The sequence below is a fragment of the Maniola jurtina genome, chromosome 21 (assembly GCF_905333055.1).
Source record: "Maniola jurtina chromosome 21, ilManJurt1.1, whole genome shotgun sequence".
In the NCBI taxonomy this organism is placed as follows: Eukaryota; Metazoa; Arthropoda; class Insecta; order Lepidoptera; family Nymphalidae; genus Maniola; species Maniola jurtina.
The window spans coordinates 2,155,228-2,176,728 of record NC_060049.1 but is presented as its reverse complement, the minus strand read 5'-3'; the positions used below and the strand labels follow the sequence as shown (position 1 = coordinate 2,176,728).

Here is a 21,501-nt window from a genome sequence, read left to right as displayed (position 1 = left end):
TTTAGGTTTTTAGGGTTCCGTACCTCAAAAGGAAAAACGGAACCCTTACAGGATCACTTTCTGTCTATCTGTCAGTCTTTCTGTCCGTCCGTCCGTCCGTCCGTCCGTCATGAAATTTGGCAGGTAGGTAGGTCTAATAGCAGTTATGTATAATAGTTTTTTATTTAGTCGTGCGAAATATTGAAAAAAATACCCGAGTACGGAACCCTCGGTGCGCGAGTCCGACTCGCACTTGGCTGTTTTTTTAATGTAGTGTGTAACGATGGGACTGGCTGGGGATGGGGTAAGATAGTTCATGTATAAAAGCCCCTAAAAATAAGATTAAAAAAAAATTGCATACTTACCAAACTTAAATGTAATAAATCTGTTTTGGATTTCTTTGAATTCATTTTTTTTACAATTTTCAAAAGAAATAGAAATTCTTGATTTACAAATAACAAAGTTTAAGTTTGTGTACAAGTTTTTGAAAATCACAGGCGAAAGTAAAATAATCTGTATATGTAAACACGTTGAACAAATTGTACACATTTCTTGGCTTATAATAAAAGCTTTTCCAAAAACCATGCGCGTCCTTTGTGTAACAAATAAATAAGGCTCTGCCTGTATAAGTAGCTTCAACAATTCTTTTTGAACTTTGTGAATTCCATTTACTTACAAAAAATACCTACCCACAAAATACTTGGAAAAAATGATATATTTTCCTTTCATCTTGTCCTTAATACTGTATATACCGCAGTATGGAAATCATACAGTTTGGAAACTTTTGGGAGGTCACAAAGGATCGTGCAGTAGTTCCACGGCCAGAAATAATATCGCAGATCGCATTATGAGTTCGTTTATTTTGTATAATAAACTACACATAATTATCGTCACTAAAGTTATTACACAAACTTCAATATTAAACAAATTAATTAATATTTTAAATAAAAGATTCACACAGTGTATGTCAATAATGGAAGGTTGGGCAGAGAGAGAGGTCAAGCCATAGAGTAAATAGATATGTCATCAGTTTCGTTCTATGCATACCTACATAAATATTATATTTCTAACAGAAACAGCCATTAATTGCGTTGCAAGTTATATCGATGCAATGTTTTTTCTCGTGAGTTGTGCTTTTCACAGTCATCATCATCATGATCAACGCTTCACTGGCTCACTACTTGAGTTTCCTCTCAGAAGAGTTAAGACCTTAGGCGGCCACGCTGGCCTAGTGCGAATTGGCAGACTTCACAGTTCAAACACCTTTGAAATCATTATGTATAACCGCTAGGCATGCAGGTTTCCTTAAAAGTTTTCCTTCACCGCTAAAGCAAGTGATATTTATTCGCTTAAAACGCAGGTAACTCCCGATAAGTTAGAGGTGCGTGCCCGGGTTTGAACCCCCGACCTCCTAATACAAGGCCGACGTCTCATCCACTAGGCTGTCACCACACTGTGGTTTAACGCAGACCCAAACCAAAAGCTAAAGTTAAAAAGAGCCCTTATTTCATCCCTATCTGCCGTTGTGGTGAATCTAATCGAACTACATGCATTCAGACAGTTGATGAGCAGAACACGATCAACATACTGATGAGAAAGTAAAATGCTGTGATTTGGTCCCCAGTTGCTGTAAGAACTGGTGTGAACCATCATCGCCTCAATACCACCCTGTATGTTAATATTCGTGCTCTGTGGAAGATGTTGAACAGAAGCTCCAAATGTCCTCATACTATCGTCGATACGCGTTTGGGCATTAACTAGAAAAGTTTTGAATGTATTTTCTAAACCATTTAAGAAATTTGTAAATTGTTGCTGTAAAGCAACAGGAAGTTGTTGTTGCTGCTGTTCTTCAGTCATCTTTAGTCTTATAATTTCTTGTTTTGCTTTCGCCAAGCACTTTTCGATTCTGATGCGTGCGTTCTTCTCTCTCCGATATTCCTCAATTGGTACAGTAACACCAGATAGAGATAATTGTTTTGTTTTATCAACAATAGAATCACCAGACGAAGGTGATCCTATAGCGCTTAACGAAGGTGAATCGGAAGATGAACTAGTCTGTTTATATAAAACCTCTACTGCTGGGAAAACTTGAGATGCCGCTGTTAAAGTTACTTGTGATGTGGACGGTAATTGAAGTTCTGATTGTTGACTCAATTTAACCTGTTCCGGAACTGTTTCTTTCACTGGAGTAGAAGAAGGTCTCCTTCTGGCGGATCTGCTTCTGGATCTTGATGCTCTGGTCTCGATTCTAGTTCTACCTCTCGATGACTCAATTGTGCTCGCGCCATTGCCATTGCCTGGATTTGCCTGGATTGGCAAGATAATCATCATGCCAATCCAGGCGCATTGGCATGATGATTATCTTGCCAATCCTTTAAAGAGTATAGCAGAAAGGCAAAATTGTTTGGTAAATAAAGAAAAGCCATATAAATAAAGTGGTGAATAAACAAGAAAGACGAAAGCGCTAAAGGCAAGAATCGGATTTCTCATTAATTATGATATAAACTGTTGCTCAAATTTTCGGGTAGGTATTTGTTTACATCTCTATGGTAACATTGCCCCGGGCTACGTCGGTAAGTACTCGATAACCTTTGGAAATGTTTCAAACTTGTAAACGAATATACATATTTAAACATCGACTAGGATAATATACGGTTTACTTGCCTCAACGGTGAAAGAAAACTTCGTGAGGGAACCTTTGAGGAAAGTTAAGAGGCGAGTCCCTGGCATCAAACCCCCGATTATCCGATTAGATAGAGTAGAATGTTGTCCAGTTATCTAACTCACCATCAAATTCGAATAATGTTAACTTTGGAAGCGATGGTTTCGTCAATTCACTTTTTATCGACATACCACGGGTTTCTTATCTTGGTATTTACGTGCAAGCAAATTGCAACTCTTATATAAACTTTTAAAAGCATCTAATTGCGATGTAGTTAACTTAATACCGGGCTTTAATTGCTTATCAATTTCCAAAATTTCCATAATCGTATTTTCAAATTTCGTTCGAACTGAGCCAGAAAGCTTTGCATATTATTCGAATCATCTTTAATAGTTTTCGAATAAACATATAGTTTTTGTGCTTTCGTGAATAGGTAATCTCGTTTAAAATGCGATGTTTTCAATTTTAATTCAAGTTTCTCTGTTAGTGTTGGTTCGGCCATTTTGGAAATTAACCAGCACACTATACTACGTACGCAAAAGAATCTTTTATGGTTGCAACTAGTATAACAATTACGAATTATTGATTTATCTAGTGAAATATACGTAAAATACATATAAATATTAATATTTTAGCATATAAATAAGTATATTTACGTAAATTTCTGTTGGAAGCATTAAAAATATTTTCAGCGACAATATTTTGACTAAGTCTATTAAATAAATCTGTCTAAATAGTTTTCGTTTTTCATGTCTTTTAATATAGGTATCTTTCAGAGATTTTTTTTTATTTTTTTGTCGTGTAACTTTTTGATTTAGTATTTTAATTTTTTAGTATTTTAATATTAATATTTTAGAATATAAATAAGTATTTTTACGTAAATTACACTTACGTACGTAAATTTCTGTTGGAAGCATTAAAAATATTTGCAGCGTCAGTATTTTGATTAAGTCTATTAAATAAATCTGTGCCTAAATAGTTTTCGTTTTTCATGTCCTTTAATATATCGTTCAGAGATTTGTTTTTATTTTTTTGTCATCTAACTTTTTGATTTAGTATTTTATTTTTTTCTTTGACTTTTTCCGTTAAATAACGTTTTCTAGGTGAATCCAATAGTGACGGTTTTTCAAAATTGGATGCTACAGGGTATTGGTAGACTAATACTCGGCGATAGTTAAAATGAAAAATAAACATATTATAATAATAAAAATAACTGATATAGTCGTCTCTAGTTGCTCGCAAGACTGATAGACAATCCGCTTACTTGTGGTAAAAGTAAGGCTGTACTTTAAGAAGCGAAGTCTTCCGGTGGTAACGGGTATTGTACGAGTATATTAGCAGGTCCAGTGATCGGTGGTGGCTAAAAGAAAAGAATATTACATTAAACTCATCGCTCAGAAATGAATTTTTACGACACACTCATTGCAATTCCAAAGGGTATACAAACGTAAACATATTAGTTGGCGACGGTTGGGGACGGCGGCGTACTTTTAATTACACGTTTTAATTTTGCAATCTAGCCAAGAGGTTTGCCCTTTTTCTTGTCACCACTCCTGAGCCAGTAGGCTTAATAGGTGTGGGACCACCAGTTTTGGCATTTTCAGGAGAACCTTCTTTATCATCAGTTTATACAAGATTATTATTAGTATTGGATGTTTGTGCTTTGACATTGTTATATTCTTATATTTAGGAAACAATTAAAAACACTTAAAATGTGATCAAAAAACCATAGATAACACTTGATAACATTAATATTTTTTAGCAATGACATTGACACACAGACACTCAGATTTAAAATGAAAGCCTCAATTGATTCCTTAGATGTGTCATTAAAATTACAATTCAAAATTAGTTTTTTAACCTCAGTGAGAAAATGATCAAAACTTTCCACCTCTTTCTGTTTTCTATCAAAAAATCTAAATCTCTCAATTACTTCATTTGTTCGGGGCATGTTCGGGGCCTCACATATTTTTATCTTGGTTTCTTATCCTGGTATTTACGTGCAAGCAAATTGCAACTCTTATATAAACTTTTAAAAGCATCTAATTGCGATGTAGTTAACTTAATACCGGGCTTTAATTGCTTATCAATTTCCAAAATTTCCATAATCGTATTTTCAAATTTCGTTCGAACTGAGCCAGAAAGCTTTGCATATTATTCGAATCATCTTTAATAGTTTTCGAATAATCATATAGTTTTTGTGCTTTCGTGAATAGGTAATCTCGTTTAAAATGCGATGTTTTCAATTTTAATTCAAGTTTCTCTGTTAGTGTTGGTTCGGCCATTTTGGAAATTAACCAGCACTATACTACGTACGCAAAAGAATCTTTTATGGTTGCAACTAGTATAATAACTACGAATTATTGATTTATCTAGTGAAATATACGTAAAATACATATAAATATTAATATTTTAGCATATAAATAAGTATATAATACGTAAATTACACTTACGTACGTAAATTTCTGTTGGAAGCATTGAAAATATTTGCAGCGTCAGTATTTTGATTAAGTCTATTAAATAAATCTGTGTCTAAATAGTTTTCGTTTTTCACGTCCTTTAATATATCTTTCAGAGATTTGTTTTTATTTTTTTGTCGTCTAACTTTTTCATTAAGTATTTTAATTTTTTCTTAATTTTTTTGATTAGCATTTGTTTCTCTTTGACTTTTCCGTTAAATAACGTTTTCTAGGTGAATCCAATAATGACGGTTATTCAAAATTGGATGCTACAGGTAGACCAATATTTGGGGACGGCTAAATAGTAATAAATAATAATTGATATAGTCTCGTCCATAGTTGCTCACGAGACCGATACTTGTGCTAAAAGTAAGGCTGTACTTTGAGAAGCGGAGTCTTCCGTTGGTAACGGGCATTGTATATTAGCAGGTCCAGTGGATCGGTGGTGGCTAAAAGAAAAGAATATTACATTAAACTCATCGCTCAGAAATGCATTTTTACGACACACTCATCGCAATTCCAAAGTGTACCTATACAAACGCAAGTAATCGTAGTTGGCGACGGTTGGGGACGGCGGCGTACTTTTAATTACACGTTTTAATTTTGCAATCTAGCCAAGAGGTTTGCCCTTTTTCTTGTCACCACTCCTGAGCCAGTAGGCTTTATAGGTGTGGGACCACCAGTTTTGGCATTTTGAGGAGAACCTTCTTTATCATCAGTTGATACAAGATTATTATTAGTATTGGATGTTTGTGCTTTGACATTGTCGCCATCGGTACTCCTATGGCTGAGCTGTGCGCGCTATGAGGTGACGACAGGTGCGACGACACACACGGCCGGCGTCGCGTCGTCTCGCAAGAAATAGGAACGCGGCTAACTATGAATAAATCTTTATTTTATTTTTATTTTATTTTATTCGACTAACCTACAACTTTTATACATAAAATATTTAAAAAATATAATTGTTTATAGCTAAAAAGATACATAGTATAAACGTTAATAAAAGGCTAGTACAAAAGATTTAAATACAATGATATTTTAAAAGGTTAGTAGGTAGTAAAGTGGGATAAGATGCAATAATGAATATCAATATTAAATTAACACGTTACCTAAAATAAACCTATGAACTAATAATCGTTCATATATGTAGGTTCATTTGCCGTATTCGAATGAAAATGCGACTATTATGCGACCATTTTTGACTATTCACATTAGCTACACCTTGTAACAAAAGAGTTGTAACTTCATCAATTTTAAAACTTTTGTTATTTGCTGCCACGAGCCCTTCACTTGAGCCCAAACAAGCTCAATTGGGTTGAGCTCACGGTGATACGTTGGTAACCGTATGACGCGACGATTTGTGGACTTTAGCCATCTTGACTCAGCAATCTCGTCTTTCAAAACCATCTTTGTTTTGTTTAACTAGATACAAAAGTTGCAACTTCAATCGTCATATGCAATATTTTTTGAGCGTAGCTATTCAATGATGTCTTGTTTGCGAGATGAAGTTGTAGGTGCTTTGTCAAGTTTTCGGGAAATTTTCGAGAGGATCTTGATTTCTTGGGAGCAGGCTTGTTTTTTTATAATTTTTGTGCAAAAAAGACCACATCTCTTTGTAAACACGAATGCTATGGATAAAATTTTTTATAGAGGGGACTTTAAACGGTACTACCATCTCTTTTTTTATTTCAAATCCCATTGACCTTAAAATTGGTAATACCTGCTCCTGTAATTTAAAATGGGGGGGGAGCCGTTTTTTAGGCAGCACCTAAACTTTTTGCTTTCTTCTTTATAACTGTGCCCATTGAAGGAGTCAAACAGCTGGTCAATTAAGAGTAGCAGATCCGCAGTGTCGCTACATTCTTTGGGAAGGATTTCATATCCTGTGAACAGAAAGTCTGATATTAATTTATTAATTTTATTACTTCTCTATAGTACCAGTGGAATCCACGTAGCTTTAGTTTTAATTTTACGTAATTAATTATTACCATTAGTCTTTAAATTCAACAATTTACAATAAAAGGGTGTAAATTCGTACCAACTTTGAACAAATGACTGACTTTATCGTGGTATATACGTACCCATTACACACGTTATATTTTTTCAGACAACTGTTTATGTTTTACTGAATGGTGGTTTTTAACCCCCGACCCAAAAAGAGGGGTGTTATAAGTTTGACGTGTGTATCTGTGTATCTGTCTGTGGCATCGTAGCTCCTAAACTATTGAACCGATTTTAACTTAGTTTTTTTTGTTTGAAAGGTGGCTTGATCGAGAGTGTTCTTAGCTATAATCCAAGAAAATCGGTTCAGCCGTTTAAAAGTTATCAGCTCTTTTCTAGTTACTGTAACCTTCACTTGTCGGGGGTGTTATAAATTTTTACACTTATTATGAATAGGCGTTTGACTGAATGTGCATGCAGCTATGGCGTTTGTGTGAAACGTACTTTATGTTGATTACGTCGACCACTAACAACGTAGTCAAAATTTTCGGTACTCCTCTGTTAAAAAAAACAGACTATGGTGTACTTACTCTTTTTGGTACTGAAATTAAAAAAACTATACTTCTGTAGTATAAAAATCCTTTTCATCGAAGTGTACAGTACACTGTTAACGGCGCTGATTTTGGTTGGAGTCCCAATCGGATTCACTTTATTTATATTAATAGTTTGTATCTACTGCGGTAGGGTTGATAAGGACCTAATACTAAACACTATTTTTGAGTTTTTTTAACCATCTCGGAAAATCAAATAGTTTTCACGTTTATAACAACCTATAATGGCATGGGTTTCTCGCCCTTTACGGATGGTTTATAGACTTGGTAAAGAGCGGGCATCCGTGCCGCATTGGACGCGTTTCCATCACGCGGCATGTCTGTCCAGACCCTTAGAGGGTGGAAGGATCGATAGGTAGACAATATTTCATAATTAACGCCACTCGCCAACTCTACGTAGGGTTGCCAGATGTGTTGAAAAAAAAAACCGGACCAGTTTTTAATTTTAATATTATTAACATAAAATTAACTTACCTAAAAAGGTAACTTTCTATCTTAACTAAATTTACATTGAATAAGAAAAAAAAACGATCAAAAGAGAAGAGAAAATCATTATTTCCAATAACAGTAGGTAAATCTACTTAAACTTTTTTAATATATTTTGTATTAGATGCCACTGCTTTCAATAAAGATGTATCGTCTGAGATGGCATCTTTGAATTCAGTGCAACTAGCAGATATATTAAAGAAAACGCACAATTCACTCTTCACAGTATTAACGGCGAGACGATTTCTTTCGTCTGTCCATACATTTCCCATGACGCTAAAGATTCGTTCCACAAAAGCATTAGATATGGGAATACTACACACATACTGCACTATTTTCAATAAATTAGGCGCTGCTTCGTTGGTAAAAAACTTGCACCACATATTAATAGAGTTTCCTTCAAGTGAAGAGAAAACACTTTGAAGTGCAGCCAGTTCTTCATAAATGTTTTCAGGGGGATTTTGCTGCTTCCATGGAGACAATGACCATAACTCAATCAATTGATCCAGCGTAGGAAATCTTCCGCATTCGAGATCTAAACAACTAAATGCCTTATAATTGTTATTTTCAAAAGAATACCACTGTTCTATATATGCTAGTGCTCTTTGGTAAACTATTAGAGCGTTTTTAGTAAATTCTCTTGATTGATTTTCTGAAAGATAGCCTTGTCTTAATGCCATATGAACTTTCATTCCGAAATGTTTGTCACTTATTTTCTTTGCAATACTGTCCCGGAATTTCACCATTATATTGTGCAAATGAAATGCTGCTGTGGTACGTTTTTCTAACAAAAGTAAAATTTCTTGAAAAGAAGCCATAAAATTATGAGTGAAATATAAATATAATTCATTGTAAGTAGGAGTGGTTTCACTTGCAATTTCGTCTACTTGATCAGACAAGATAGCCCAAAGAGCCCTAGGACAATTATCAGAACCTTGTTCTAAGAAGTACCTTTTCAATGGTCCCCACGACAAAAGCATCCTATCAAGAGCTTTAAACAAACTAAGCCATCTTGTAGGAACATGTCGTATAACTTCTCTGTATTCGCTCTCAAAGAAATCAAAGCACGCCTTCAACTCTTCTCGTTTCTTCGCGGAACAAGAAAACTCTGCAAATACTTTCATCACTATATTTTCGACATCAACAGGCATTACTTTCAAAGCGTTTTTTGCGCAGTTGTGAAATATGTGGTCATTACAGTGAGCAGCTATAATTTCATTATTTTCTTCAGATTTTAGCTTTTGAAAAACGGAATTATTAACTCCAAAATTTACAGAGGCATTATCTGCTCCATATGCTGTTACTCTACTCCACGACAGTTGTGAATTATTCATGACTTGACATAATTGTTCCTTAATAGATCTTGAATCTTCGAATGAGTCTTCATAAAAGTCCAAAATTTTATGACAAATACCGTTTCTTGGTGAGAAATATTGAATCGCAACTGGAAAGAACTTTCTGTTTCCTTTATTAGAAGCATCGGTAGCAATGGAAAACGGAACTTCATTCTTTAAATCCTCCTGCACAAGTTCCATCGAATATGGATATAAAACTTGGTTTGCGATAGCAGTACATTTAGTGCGTCCTCCTGTCATTTGCTTTACGATATCTGAATCTATAATTTTTTTTTTTTAAACTTTAAATGAGCAATCTTGAGCAAGATACGAAATATGGTGCTTGATACCATGATAAACTTCAGTCAATTCGGCAATACTAACTTTTTCACTTTGTGCGCTGCCTTTTCGTGTAAAGAAAGAACTCATTCGCTGAGACATGGCTGCAGCACTTTCTGAATCTTTGTGCTTCTTTGACGCAGCGTGATGCGTTAATGCTTTCAAGCCATCATAAGCCACCGTGAACTTATTTTTACACAATTTGCAGTAGCCTTTTGTGTTGTCTTCGTCACATTTATTTAACCACGAAAATCGAGATTCCCAGTCAACATTATAGTGGCAAACCCTTCTTACTTTTTTAGGTGGAGTTTCTTTACTTGTTGATGCTTCCTCGTCTTCCATTTTGATTGACAAAGCCACACACAAACAAGATAACGATGAAACACAGCACAGGAAACAAAATATAATAACAATAATAACACGCTGCAAGCGTCGCTAAAAATACTTTAGGGCGCGACTACTCTCACTTGTAACTATTAAGCGACTGAAGTGAAACAAGTGCGTGGGAGCGGGTCGGGGGTGGCGGGCGGCGCGTCGAACGAAGCGTTCGAGAGTGGTTTAAGCGCCAGGTGAATGAACTACTCGTAATTTTTACTAAAACCGGACAATCTTTTGTCCGATATTTGTTATTTGTTTTGTCCGATGTTTGTTAGATGTTGTTGTGTTGTGATGGTTGTTTTGTGTGATATGAAAACCAGATAGAGAGTCTAACCAACAACATACCTAAACGTTCTTAGAAGTTGAACACATTTTTAGGATTCCCCAACAAAAATACAGAATCCTACTAATAATCTAAACGCGAAAGTTTGTATGTATGGATGTATGGATTTTTGTTACTCTTTCACGCAAAACCCACTGGACGGATTGACTGACGGAGATAGATTGGGTATACCCTGGATTAATTCATAGGCTACTCTTTATCCCGGAAATCAATGAGTTCCCACGGGATTTTTCAAAACCTATATCTACGGGAACGAAGTCGCAAACATCAGCTAGTATCTACTAGTTCCAAGTGCTTCCAGGCATAGAATATAGACATCTCTACATAGTAGGTTTAAAATAAAGTCGCTACCCGCTGCCTGTATGTACGCTACTACGCAACGGATTTTAAAACGGTTTTCACTAATAGATAGAGTGAGTGGTTCAAGATAAGGTTTATACTTATTTATAGTTTAATATTGATTTAAATATGACGATAGTTGTTCAAAATGCCCCGTGTGAAGTTGGGGCGGGTCGCTAGTTATGACCGCGTATAGTGCCATCACTCGTTTTTTCAGCCTTATTAAGAAATGCTTGACCTCAAAACGTCGCGTTGTTTACTGGTGCAATCTGTCAGCGTATAGGGCTCAAAACACATTGCGGCGGAGTCGAATCTACGCGATTTTACTCTCTTTATTTTCTTAAATTGAATACTTTCAAGTAAATATTTTTTTGTAATCCTGTGAAGATGATACGGCCATTGTCGGAATTAGAATACCATAAGCGTACTTTGTCGTATTTATTTACGAATTGCGAAAGACCAAATTAAATTTAAATGTCGCAGGCATCGGGTATGCCTGCGACATGAACCTTAAGTCACTCTATCTATTTGTCTAAGCAAAGTCAAAGTACGTTCTAACTATCTCGGTCTTAGCATCAGTCTAAATACATATATAACGCTAATAATATCTTTACGCTCACTTACTGTTAACAATAACTTTAAAACACAATAGTTTCAGTTTATTGGCGAAGTAAAGTTCAGTTTCTTTGCAACATGTCACAAAACACGCGTCGTTTCACTTCGTCTCTGCTACAATGTGCCTTGAGCCTAAGTTAGTAAGTACACTTTTATTTAATCATGTTTCGAATGAAGATAGATGTCGGTACGGGCAACAAAGGAAGGTAACTATTCTTAATTTATTAGAGAACTCCATTTAATACTTTATGAACTAGTGACCTTCCTCGGCTGCGCGCGGGGGAGGAACTATTCCACTATACATTGTTTTCATGTAACTGGAACTACTATTTACACAGCGGCGTATGCCATGGAAGCTCTCAGATAGGACGTTTTTAACCGACTTCAAAAAAAGGAGGAGGTTCTCAATTCGTAGGATTTTTTTTTAATATTTGTTATGTATGGTCCCCGATTACTACAAGACCCCTAGACAGATTTGGGAATTTTTTTTTCGTTTGAAAGGATTTCCTGTGCAGGTGGTCCCTTAAAAATTTGGTGAAGATCTGATGAATATCTTCGGAGATGGAGAACAGAACTCCTCAATGGATAACAGCAAATTGCTCGCGATCAGTGTAAAAGCTTAGTAAACAGTAGGGTTTTAACTGGGCATAGCATATTTATAGTACAGTGGGGTCACCAAAAATTGTGGAATAAAAAATTTTCTAAAATCAAGCTGACTTCAAAAACCACAAGCACTAAAAAGTAAAGAATATTTTTTGTTTCTACACGTGTAATCTGTGTATGAAGTCGGGCGAGCTTCACACTTGGATTTCTAGTTTCTTTTATTATGCTCGCGGTACAGAAAAGATAGTATTCATGAAAAAAAGCTTAATAGATATTATGTTATATCATATAATATACAAGTATTTATATATTAAAATAGGCTTACAAAAACATACATAAGTATTATTTTTTATGATAGTGGCAATAGAAATACGCATTATGAATTACGGCCCGTTCCACATGGGAGTCCGTTTTACTGGTACGTTTTTAACGGATGCGTCATAAATTTATGCTGTGTTCACACATAGGCACCGTATAACGTTCAACGGATCCGTCATTACTGGATGCGATGTGTGAACAGAAAACTCGCAGTATACCGACGCTATTCTACAAGGATGGATCTATCCGTTAAAATTCTACGTATCCGTATATTTCCCTTCCGTTCGTCCAGTATTCGATGACAAAACGGAATGTAATTTTTTTACGGAACGATATTTTTTACTGTATACAGAATACTGTGCCATGTGTGAAGTCGCTCATACAACTACATACGCTATCAACGAAAAAAAAACGTACACGATAAAACGGAACAGTAAAACGGAGACATGTGTGAACCGGCCGTTACCTGTATCTATTACGGTTCACAAGATACTGACAGCGCAGGCCCTATCTATACTAATAAATAAAATTGGAGTGTCTGTCTGTAATTTCGAAATAACTACCGCATATTAAGGTCATATGGTTATTTGAACGATACTATAACTGAATCACACGTTTTTCAAATTTTTGTCTGTCTGTCTGTCTGTCTGTCTGTCTGTCTGTCTGTCTGTCTGTCTGTCTGTTTGTTTGTTTGAAAAGGCTACTCTTGGGAACGGTTGAACCGATTTTGATGGGATTTTCACAGACAAGTAGAGAATTGACCAGGGAGTAACATAGGCTACTTTTTTAACCGACTTTCAAAAAGGGAGTTGTGTTTTTCTACCTATGTACACCGAAATCTCCGAGATTTCTGAACCGATTTGCGTCATTTCTTTTTTAATCGATAGAGGAATTTTGCGACATTGTTTCATAAAAAATTTGGAGTCCAACTCCTCAATCCTGATGCTGCAGGGGATCTGACCAATCCACGCGGGTGAAGCTGCGGGCATCAGCTAGTTACTAAATAAGGTCCCGTTGAAATCCTAAAAAGGCGCTGCGCCTCCACTCTACTACACACTTTGTACCTATGCAATTATTATTTTTTATTTCTTAAGTTCTTAGTAGTTTTGTTTATATTCTTCTTATCATGTTTAGTGTCTTTATTCACTTCTCCAACAACGCGTTGTATCGGTAGCATCAACTGGTCAGCGAGAGCTAGCAACTGCGAGCGGCGAGAGTGTAACGCGTCCATACAACGGTTGAGGCAGACCTCCAATGCATCGGCTGCCTTGACCAAAGCTGCACATGTCTTGGTCGCTTCGGCTGCTGCATATTTACCACCTGAAAGAAAAACCGGTCCAGAAACACTTATTTTTTTTTTGAGATACGTAATGACTAATTCACGGTTTCGAATTTTTCCCTTTACTTATACTATATGATAATTTTTTTTTTGTTTTTTCCTCTCGTCTGGCTTTACACTGATTAGCCAATGTCAAGTTTGTAGTTATTTACAAGTAAGGGAAACTATATGTATAAGTATGGACCTCGTCTGTGCCGGCGCCCGCCGACATACGCGCGGCGCCCCTTTAGAGCGCTTCCCAGTCAGTTCCACCACCAATAAACACCAGCAGAACACAAAAACCGGCCAATTCTCACAAAAAACACTCCAAAAAGTCACAACACGCGCGCCAGCAATCGCCATCACAGACGAAGTCTATATGATAATTATTAGATAGGTACTATAGTACGCGACAGGTCGACATGGCAATCGGAGTGAGGACGCCCCGCGTACGCGCACAGCCCCCGCAGTAATCCGGTGTGGAGTAGCGCGGGTGATATGCGGGTGTGCGGGGCGTCCCCTCGCTTCATACCCCGATTACCATCTCGACCCGTCGCGAACTATACCTACCCAATTTCATGATTCTAGGTCAACGGGAAGGACCCTATAAGTATAGGCTATGATTCCCTTGACGAATCTTGACAGACATGACATACAGACAGCAATGTGATCCTACAAAGTTTCCATTTTCTTTTGAGGTACCTACAGAACCCTAAAAATATTTTTTTTGTATTAAGACCAAACATTTGACTTTGCTCCAGCTTTGCTCATACTTTACTTAGGGTTAAAATGAAGCAGGTTTATGTCAAAAACATAAATCTGCCTTGTTGTAACCCTGTCTTAGGCTGAGATCTATTGAGCACACTTAAATTTTAGTTAAAACGAGACAGATTTATGCCAGCGGTATAACGCTGTCTCGTTTTAACAGTGTCTTAAGTCTGAACAAAGTTAAAGTGCGCTCTATAGATCTGTCTTAGGTTTCAGCAAAGTCAAAGAACGCCTTTATGTCTGCATCTTCAATTACATTCAGAATTTATTGCAGTTGTTATAAGACTATATTTTAAAAATATGCTACCCGACAGGTAATATCGCACATCGAACTTTAGAAAGAGATTACGGTTTCGTAGAGCGTTGTCTCTGTCGTAAAGACCGAAAAAACGTCACATATTATGTGTGACTCTTACTCATACCGTATGAGTGACAAAGATAACGCTCTACGAAGCCGAAATCTCTAAACTTCGATGTGCAATAATTCCTGCTAAATACTGTACCTACTACAACAAAATCTTTAGAAAGAGATAACGGTATCGTAGAGCGTTGTCTCTGTCGTTGGGAACGAAAAAAGTTATATATGTGTGACTCATACTCATACCGTATGAGTGACAAAGATGACGCTCTACGAAGCCGAAATCTCTAAGCTTCGATGTGCAATAATTCCTGCTAAATACTGTACCTACTACAACAAAATCTTTAGATAGAGATTACGGTTTTGTAGAGCGTTGTCTCTGTCGTTGGGACCGAAAAAAGTCATATATCCGTGACTCATACTCATACCGTATGAATGACAAAGATGACGCTCTACGAAGCCAAAATCTCTAAGCTTCGATGTGCAATATTTCCCGCTGGGTACGGTACCTACTACAACAAAATATAGGGGCCTATAAGTACCTTCAATAAAAACCTTTAGCTGCGACATAAATCGAAAGTTCGAGATCCTTGCCACCTGAATTTCATGTTGAATATTCTTTTTATATCCCTCTATAGCTAAATCTAAAGATTCTTCAAACTGCTGTCTATGCTTCAGTAAACGTGGTGCGTAACTTAACAGCTTCAATCTCTTTACTTCTGGATCAGGATTGTGTGATAGAAGATTATCTATATCTGTTTGGATATTGTTAATCCATTTGCAGAAGGGATATAATTCTGGTGCATCCAATGCTAGGAATGAGGATGCCTGCAACGGAAGACTATCAATGCGATCGTACAAAGCATCCAAGTGGGAATTAAGACGTTGCTCATGGTGTTGAAGCTCAGCCAAACGCGCTGCCTTAGCAGCCTTCATTCGTTCAGCTCTTATTCCATGGGACATCAGTTTTAGAGAATACCGCATGTTCAGTTGCAAGGCTCTCTCGTCCACCCATTTCCGTGCTTGACGAGTCAATTCCTCTGTTATTGAAGGTAAATTGTACTCGAATGAATCTAAAAAACCATTCTTCCAATTATTCAAAGCCACTTCCTGAAGCTCAGTTTGAAGAATAGCTCGCGGTAACGGAGCGCGTAAAGTGAAAGCTTTCGCTATAGGAGATCCGATGCAAACTCCACTAGTTGTACTTCCACATTTCTCTATAATCGTTTTGGGGTGGTTTTCCAAAAAAACACCGCACTCGGCTTGCAAAACGTTAGCCATGATTATAGGTAAATTCATGTATTCCTCAAGCTTAGCAATTTCACTTTCGCTATGTTGGGTGATCATATCTGCGATTTTTGTCAGTAAATTCGTAACTACTTCGAAGTTACACTGCAATTTGTCAACATCGGGCGCACAACGCAGTTGCTCCAATGCGATGTTAAAACTTACTTCGTTGGCGAGTTCCATTATATCGTGGTTTATTTGCATATCTTCAACCGCAGCAACGGTCAGCTTTTGAACTAATGCCGAACGCAGTATATGATCATCCCATAAATGGCTGGCATCAAACAATGTCATATAGGTATCACGTAGACACTTACCTAATGTAAATAAACTTTGTCGCATATGCTGTACATCATCACGAGCCATTTCTTGTAAATCCTTATAAATCGATCCTTTAACCTGTACTTTACTATCTGATATACGTTTAAGAGCACTGTTTATCATACTCTCTAATTCCAAAGTTACTGTTCCTGAATTACTTCTGTCAACTTTTAGAAACCCAATATCTTTGTGTAAGTCGTCTAATTGACTTGAAAACCCTGAGAATATTTTAAGAATAGCATTACGATACGCTTCAATTAGTTGAGACACACAGACTTTAAATTCTTCTATATCAACTAAGACTCCGTGTGAATCTCCTGCTTCGTCAACTTTATTGCTTGCACTATCAGCAACATCGGAACTCTTATGAAAAGATTGACCTTTCCGCGTCCATGGTAGAGCACTCTGACCTCTAGTAATTTTAGATTGCTTAAGACATAACTGATTTAAAACCGAGCGCGCATGTACTATACTTTCATCAAGCTGCACTCTTAACTGTGCCTCTAATTCAATATAAGCCCGAGAATTACTAAGTAACTGTGCGTTAATTTCGTAGATCCTATCATCAAAGTCGTGTAGCAAATCTTTAGGAGTTTTATGACCAACAGCAATCAAACGTTGAAAATGAGATTTCAAAACGCTTCTTATGCCGTCAGCACGTTCTCTCTCTAATCCTAAAGCTTCTTGTTTAAAATTCGTTAAATTTTGTAACCTGTCTGTAAATAATTTACTGATTTCTTTAAGTGCCTTATTCCTAGCATCCATAGTAAGAACTCCTTCATCTGGTTTAGATTTTTCTACGACACAATCTATATCGTTTTGATTTTGTTTAATATGAGCTAGTAGAATTTCAGATATAGTTCTAACTTTTGCATCAATATCTTTATTGACTCTTGCTGCATCTTGCGTTAGGTCTTGTAAAATCTTTTCGTGGTTTTGTTCGCGGTCTTTAAGATAGTTTGTAAGAGTAGGGCCACAATGGCGAGGTACCCATTGGTCGGGAAGTGCTGATACTGCTGCCATATCATCAGAACACCCCGCTACTGCCACTAAAGGTTCTTTCATTGTATCCTTGCAAAAACATGCTTCTATAATTCTTTCATTTTTCCGACTCATAGTTCTTTTAAGTTTCTTCTATGCAAAAGTCTACAAATTTCCAAAAATATATTAACTGGAAAATAAACTATCGGAAAGTTATTTAAAAATTATTTGTATAAAAATAAACATGTCAAAATAAAATAAAAATCCAAAACGTCAGCAATGCTTCTAAAACTAAAAAATACTGTAAACAAATAGGCTGTATTTATTTAGCGATCTCAATAGAGGTTTAAATCCTAAGGCGCTTAAGTGGCGACCTCGCACTGTAAAATCACAACATTGGAAAACTAACACTTGTAAAAGTCTACTTGAATAAAAAATCTATTCTAAACCTTCCCCACTAGGTAGAAAGAAAATCTCCAGCGAGTAGGTGGGCTAGCAAGCGGCAGAACTCTGTTTTTAACCCCTGACCCAAAAAGAGGGGTGTTATAAAGACGTGTGTATCTGTGTATCTGTCTGTGGCATCGTAGCTCCTAAACTAATGAACCGATTTTAATTTAGCTTTTTTTTGTTGTTTGAAAGGTGGCTCGATCGAGAGTGTTTTTAGCTATAATCCAAGAAAATCGGTTTAGCCGGTTGAAAATTATCAGCTCTTTTCTAGTTACTGTAACCTTTACATGTCGGGGGTGTTATAAATTTTTAATTTACACTTGTCGAGCGTAGTTCTACGGCAGGAAACAAACAAACAAACATTAGAAACGAACGTTAGAAATTATATATAATCGGCAGCTTTTGCTTCGTAGAGCGTCATCTCTCTCACTCGTACCTATGTCGGTCTCAACGACAGAGACAACGCTCTACGACACTGAAAATTCCGATTATCTCTTTCTTAAGTTCGATGTGTAATCTTTCTTGTTGGGTACTCTTGAACCATCATAGTATTACGGTCTTATGCCGCTTGACTAGCTCAGCTACTCGCTTACATACCTGCGTCCACCTGGTGGTGAATGTGGGTTTTTTTATTCCATAATAACTTCTTAATGCCTGAACAGATTTGAATGTATGGGATATCCTTAGAATCCTTCCAACGCTGCGCTTCATAGTGCGTTGTCGCCACTAAAGTATCTTGGAACCCCAATGTCTACTTGACATGGGTTGTTCGAGCTAGTTCTATCAAAGTAATATTAAACATTTTCTTTTTTATTGTTTCAGCTGGAGAATGTCCAGATGCTGGATAAGTACAACCTCCGGAACCCGTCGAAAGGCACGCTGTACTTCGCCACCACACACCTCATCTTCGTCGACCATGAAATGAGGAAGGAGACATGGGTAAGTTTTTTTTAAATTCATTATAGGCACACGCTTGACCACAATCACAACCACAATGGAAAGTGATGGTGTGGCCTTAAAATGGGACCCTTAAAATTTACCTAGAAGATGCCTATTCACTATTGTTTTAAATCGAACATGAAATGAGGAAGGAGACATGGGTAAGTTTTTATTTATTCATTACTAGCCGACGCCCGCGACTTCGCCCGCGTGGATTTAGGTTTTTCGAAATCCCGTGCGAACTCTTTGATTTTCCGGGATAAAAAGTAGCCTATGTGCTAATCCAGGATATTATCTATCTCCATTCCAAATTTTGCGTGAAAGAGTAACAAACATACACACATATACACAAACTTTCGCCTTTATAATATTAGTGTGAATAGGCACACGCTTGACCACAATCACAACCACAATGGAAAGTGATGGTGTGGACTTAAAATGGGACCCGATTACCTAAAAGATGCCTATTCACTCTTGTTTTAGAGATACCCGGTTTGTAATAGGCGATACGCGTTCGCAACGAATGACTTCCTAATGCTTTACTGATCAAAACATCCATACTGCAATGAAAAAGTAATTTTCAAAATTGGCAATCTAGGACTGGTCTTGAAAGATTTTGAGTGGCATCAGCCCCCTACCATTTACTGTGTGTCTATATAAGTTTTCGATCCGTTTTACAATGAATTCAAACATTTCTCCTTACAGATTCTCCTGATGCACATATCCTCCGTGGAAAGGTTGCCCATCACGACAACAGGCTCTCCTCTGCTAGTCCGCACGAAAACTTTCCAGTCGGTGTTCTTCGTGATCCCGCGCGAGAGAGACTGCCATGAAATGCACCAGACCCTGCTAAGACTGAGCCAACCAGGTAAGTTTCTCCAGACCCAGGGCACAGTATAAGGAGACACAGTTTAGATAATTACATCCATACTTCCATACTATACAATATTATAAATGCGAAAGTCTGTCTGTCTGTTTGTCGTCTGTTACGTTTCACGGTCCAACCGCTGAACTGATTTTAATGAAATTTGGTACAGTCTTAGGATACATTCCGAGGAAGGACATAGGTTACTTTTTATTCCAGAAAATTAACAGTTTCCGCCGAGTAGCATGCTTATAATACATGATAAAATAACTTTAGCATTGCGCCAAAAAAGATTGTCCCTGTATTGTAATAGCTAGTTAAATATAAGGTACTAGAGGATTGCCCACGGCTCCGCCCGCGTGGATTTCGGTTTTTTTTAATCCCATAGGAACTCTTTGATTTTCAGGGACAAAAGCCTAGCCTATGTCCTTCCCCGGGATGTTTCCCAAGTCTGTACCAAATTTCATTAAAATCGGTTCAGCGGTTGGGCCGTGAAAACGTAGCAGACAGACAGACAGACAGACACACTTTCGCATTTATAATATAAAGTGTGGATTAGAAATTAATTTGGACATACTGTTTCTATTACAGTTCACCTGGACGAGCTATACTGCTTCCACTACAAGTCCACCCCGGATGATCTGCCCAAGTCAGCTGGGTGGAACTTCTTCGATATCCAGACTGAGTACCAGAGGATGAACGTGCCAAATGACCAGTGGGTCCTGTGCACCTCCAATAGGGATTATGAGGTTAAATTCTTTATTTTTTTACTAAGAATTACTAGCTGATGCCCGCTACTTCGTCCTCGTGAATTTAGGCTCAATTTAGATAGAAGTAAGATACTTTTATCTCCACCACGTAAAATACAAATTTCTTGCCCAAATAAAAAATTAGCGGAATTTCTTTCTCGGTAGAAATTGGTGCTTTACATTTATGGAGATAGAAGTCAATATGTTATGTAATGTTTTAGAAATTCAATGTAAATTGAGTCTTAAAATTCCGTGGGAACCCTTTTTTTTTTTCCTCTCGTCTGGCTTTTACAATGATTAGCCAATGTCAAGTTTGTAGTTATTTGTAACAAGTTAGCTAAACTATACAAGTATGGACCCCGTCTGTGCCGGCGCTCGCCGACATACGCACGGCAACCCCTTAGAGCGCTTTCCAGTCAGTTTTAACAAAAAAAACACTCCAAAAAGTCACAACACGCGCGCCAGCAACCGCCACCACAGACGAAGTCGGGAACCCTTTGATTTTCCGGGATAAAATGTAGATTACCTATATAACTCTCCAAGCTTGGTGTCGCAAATTAAAAAAAAACAAAAACCTTCTATGTATTGTCTATGTCCATCCCAAATATTTGCCATCCTAAGCTTCAATGGGTAAAAAAATGGAGAGGCACATACATTAATTAATTGTCAACGATTCTCTTCTTATTTTCAGCTTTGTGATACGTACCCAAGTGAGATCTACGTGCCAGCGCGCGCATCCACGGCTGTTCTTCTAGGCAGCGCGAGCTTCAGATCACGCGGCCGTCTGCCAGTACTGGCTTACTTACATCACAACAAGGCCGCCATAGCACGGTGTAGCCAGCCACTCAGCGGATTTTCCGCCAGGTAATGTCATTGCAACTCTTTGAGCTATGTCGGCCTCTTCTTAGAGACAGCTCATCATCATCATTAACAACCGATAGACGTCCACTGCTGGGCATAGGTCTCTTATAGACTACTTATAGGTTACCGCGCCGGCTGAATCCAGCGGTTCCCTGCGACTCATTTGATGTCGTCTGTCCACCTGTGGGGGGATTTTCCAA

General features: G+C 37.4%; 2 protein-coding genes across 5 annotated transcripts in view; one reads left to right on the top strand and one right to left on the bottom strand.

The window, feature by feature from the left end:
• The window catches only part of LOC123876332 (myotubularin-related protein 6), an 88,201-nt gene that overhangs the window by 52,978 nt on the left and 13,722 nt on the right, over nucleotides 1-21,501 (top strand). For 3 of the 4 annotated variants that reach the window (XR_006798325.1, XR_006798324.1, XM_045922558.1), the window contains exons 2-5: nucleotides 18,710-18,826; nucleotides 19,532-19,694; nucleotides 20,283-20,440; nucleotides 21,132-21,304. Coding sequence is in view for 1 of the 4 variants with exons in the window: in XM_045922558.1 (XP_045778514.1) it covers nucleotides 18,710-18,826; nucleotides 19,532-19,694; nucleotides 20,283-20,440; nucleotides 21,132-21,304 (611 nt within the window). In the remaining 3 variants the exon portion in view is untranslated. Of the gene's footprint in view, nucleotides 1-18,709; nucleotides 18,827-18,965; nucleotides 18,988-19,531; nucleotides 19,695-20,282; nucleotides 20,441-21,131; nucleotides 21,305-21,501 lie in introns of those variants that run through there. The other variant, XR_006798326.1, reaches the window with a different exon arrangement.
• Nucleotides 13,364-17,678, bottom strand: LOC123876329. Its single transcript, XM_045922555.1, has 2 exons — nucleotides 15,394-17,678; nucleotides 13,364-13,727 (listed from the first exon to the last, which is right to left on the bottom strand). Exons 1-2 carry the CDS (start codon nucleotides 17,573-17,575, stop codon nucleotides 13,483-13,485), a joined length of 2,427 nt encoding a protein of 808 aa, XP_045778511.1. The 5' UTR covers nucleotides 17,576-17,678; the 3' UTR covers nucleotides 13,364-13,482.